Below are 505 nucleotides of genomic sequence, written 5' to 3'. Positions count from 1 at the left end.
AGAAGCCTCATCACTGCCCTCATTGTGATTATAAATCAGCACGATCTGAACATATGAAAAGACATATAATGGCCCGTCACACAGGTGAGAAGTCTATTCTATGTCCACACTGTAATTATAAATCAGTGCGATCTGAAAGTATAAAAGAACATGTAATAGCACATCATACAGGTGAGAAGTCCCATCAATGTCCCCACTGTGATCATAAATCAACACGATCTGAAAGTTTGAAAAGACATATAATGGCCTATCATATTGGTGAAAAGCCTCATCACTGTCCTCATTGTGATTATAAATCAGGACGATCTGAACACTTAAAAAAACATATAATGGCCCGTCACACAGGTGAGAAGTCTTTTCAATGTCCACACTGTAATTATAAATCAGTACAATCTGGAAATATGAAAAACCATATAATGGCCCGTCATACAGATGAAAAGTCTCATCAATGCCCTCACTGTGATTATAAATCAATAGGATCGGGAAAAATGAAACTACATATAAT

The 505-nt window shown here is 36.4% G+C and overlaps 1 protein-coding gene across 1 annotated transcript in view; it reads left to right on the top strand.

The window, feature by feature from the left end:
* The window catches only part of LOC106679168 (zinc finger protein 345-like), an 8,616-nt gene that overhangs the window by 1,378 nt on the left and 6,733 nt on the right, over nucleotides 1-505 (top strand). Inside the window, exon 3 of the mRNA XM_067051692.1 lies at nucleotides 3-345. Within this exon, the coding sequence (XP_066907793.1) occupies nucleotides 3-345 (343 nt within the window). The remainder of the gene's footprint in view (nucleotides 1-2; nucleotides 346-505) is intronic.

Source organism: Halyomorpha halys, unplaced genomic scaffold, assembly GCF_000696795.3.
Source record: "Halyomorpha halys isolate HHAL.00 unplaced genomic scaffold, Hhal_1.1 Scaffold181.1, whole genome shotgun sequence".
Classification (NCBI taxonomy): domain Eukaryota; kingdom Metazoa; phylum Arthropoda; class Insecta; order Hemiptera; family Pentatomidae; genus Halyomorpha; species Halyomorpha halys.
This window is presented reverse-complemented; position numbering and strand designations above follow the sequence as displayed.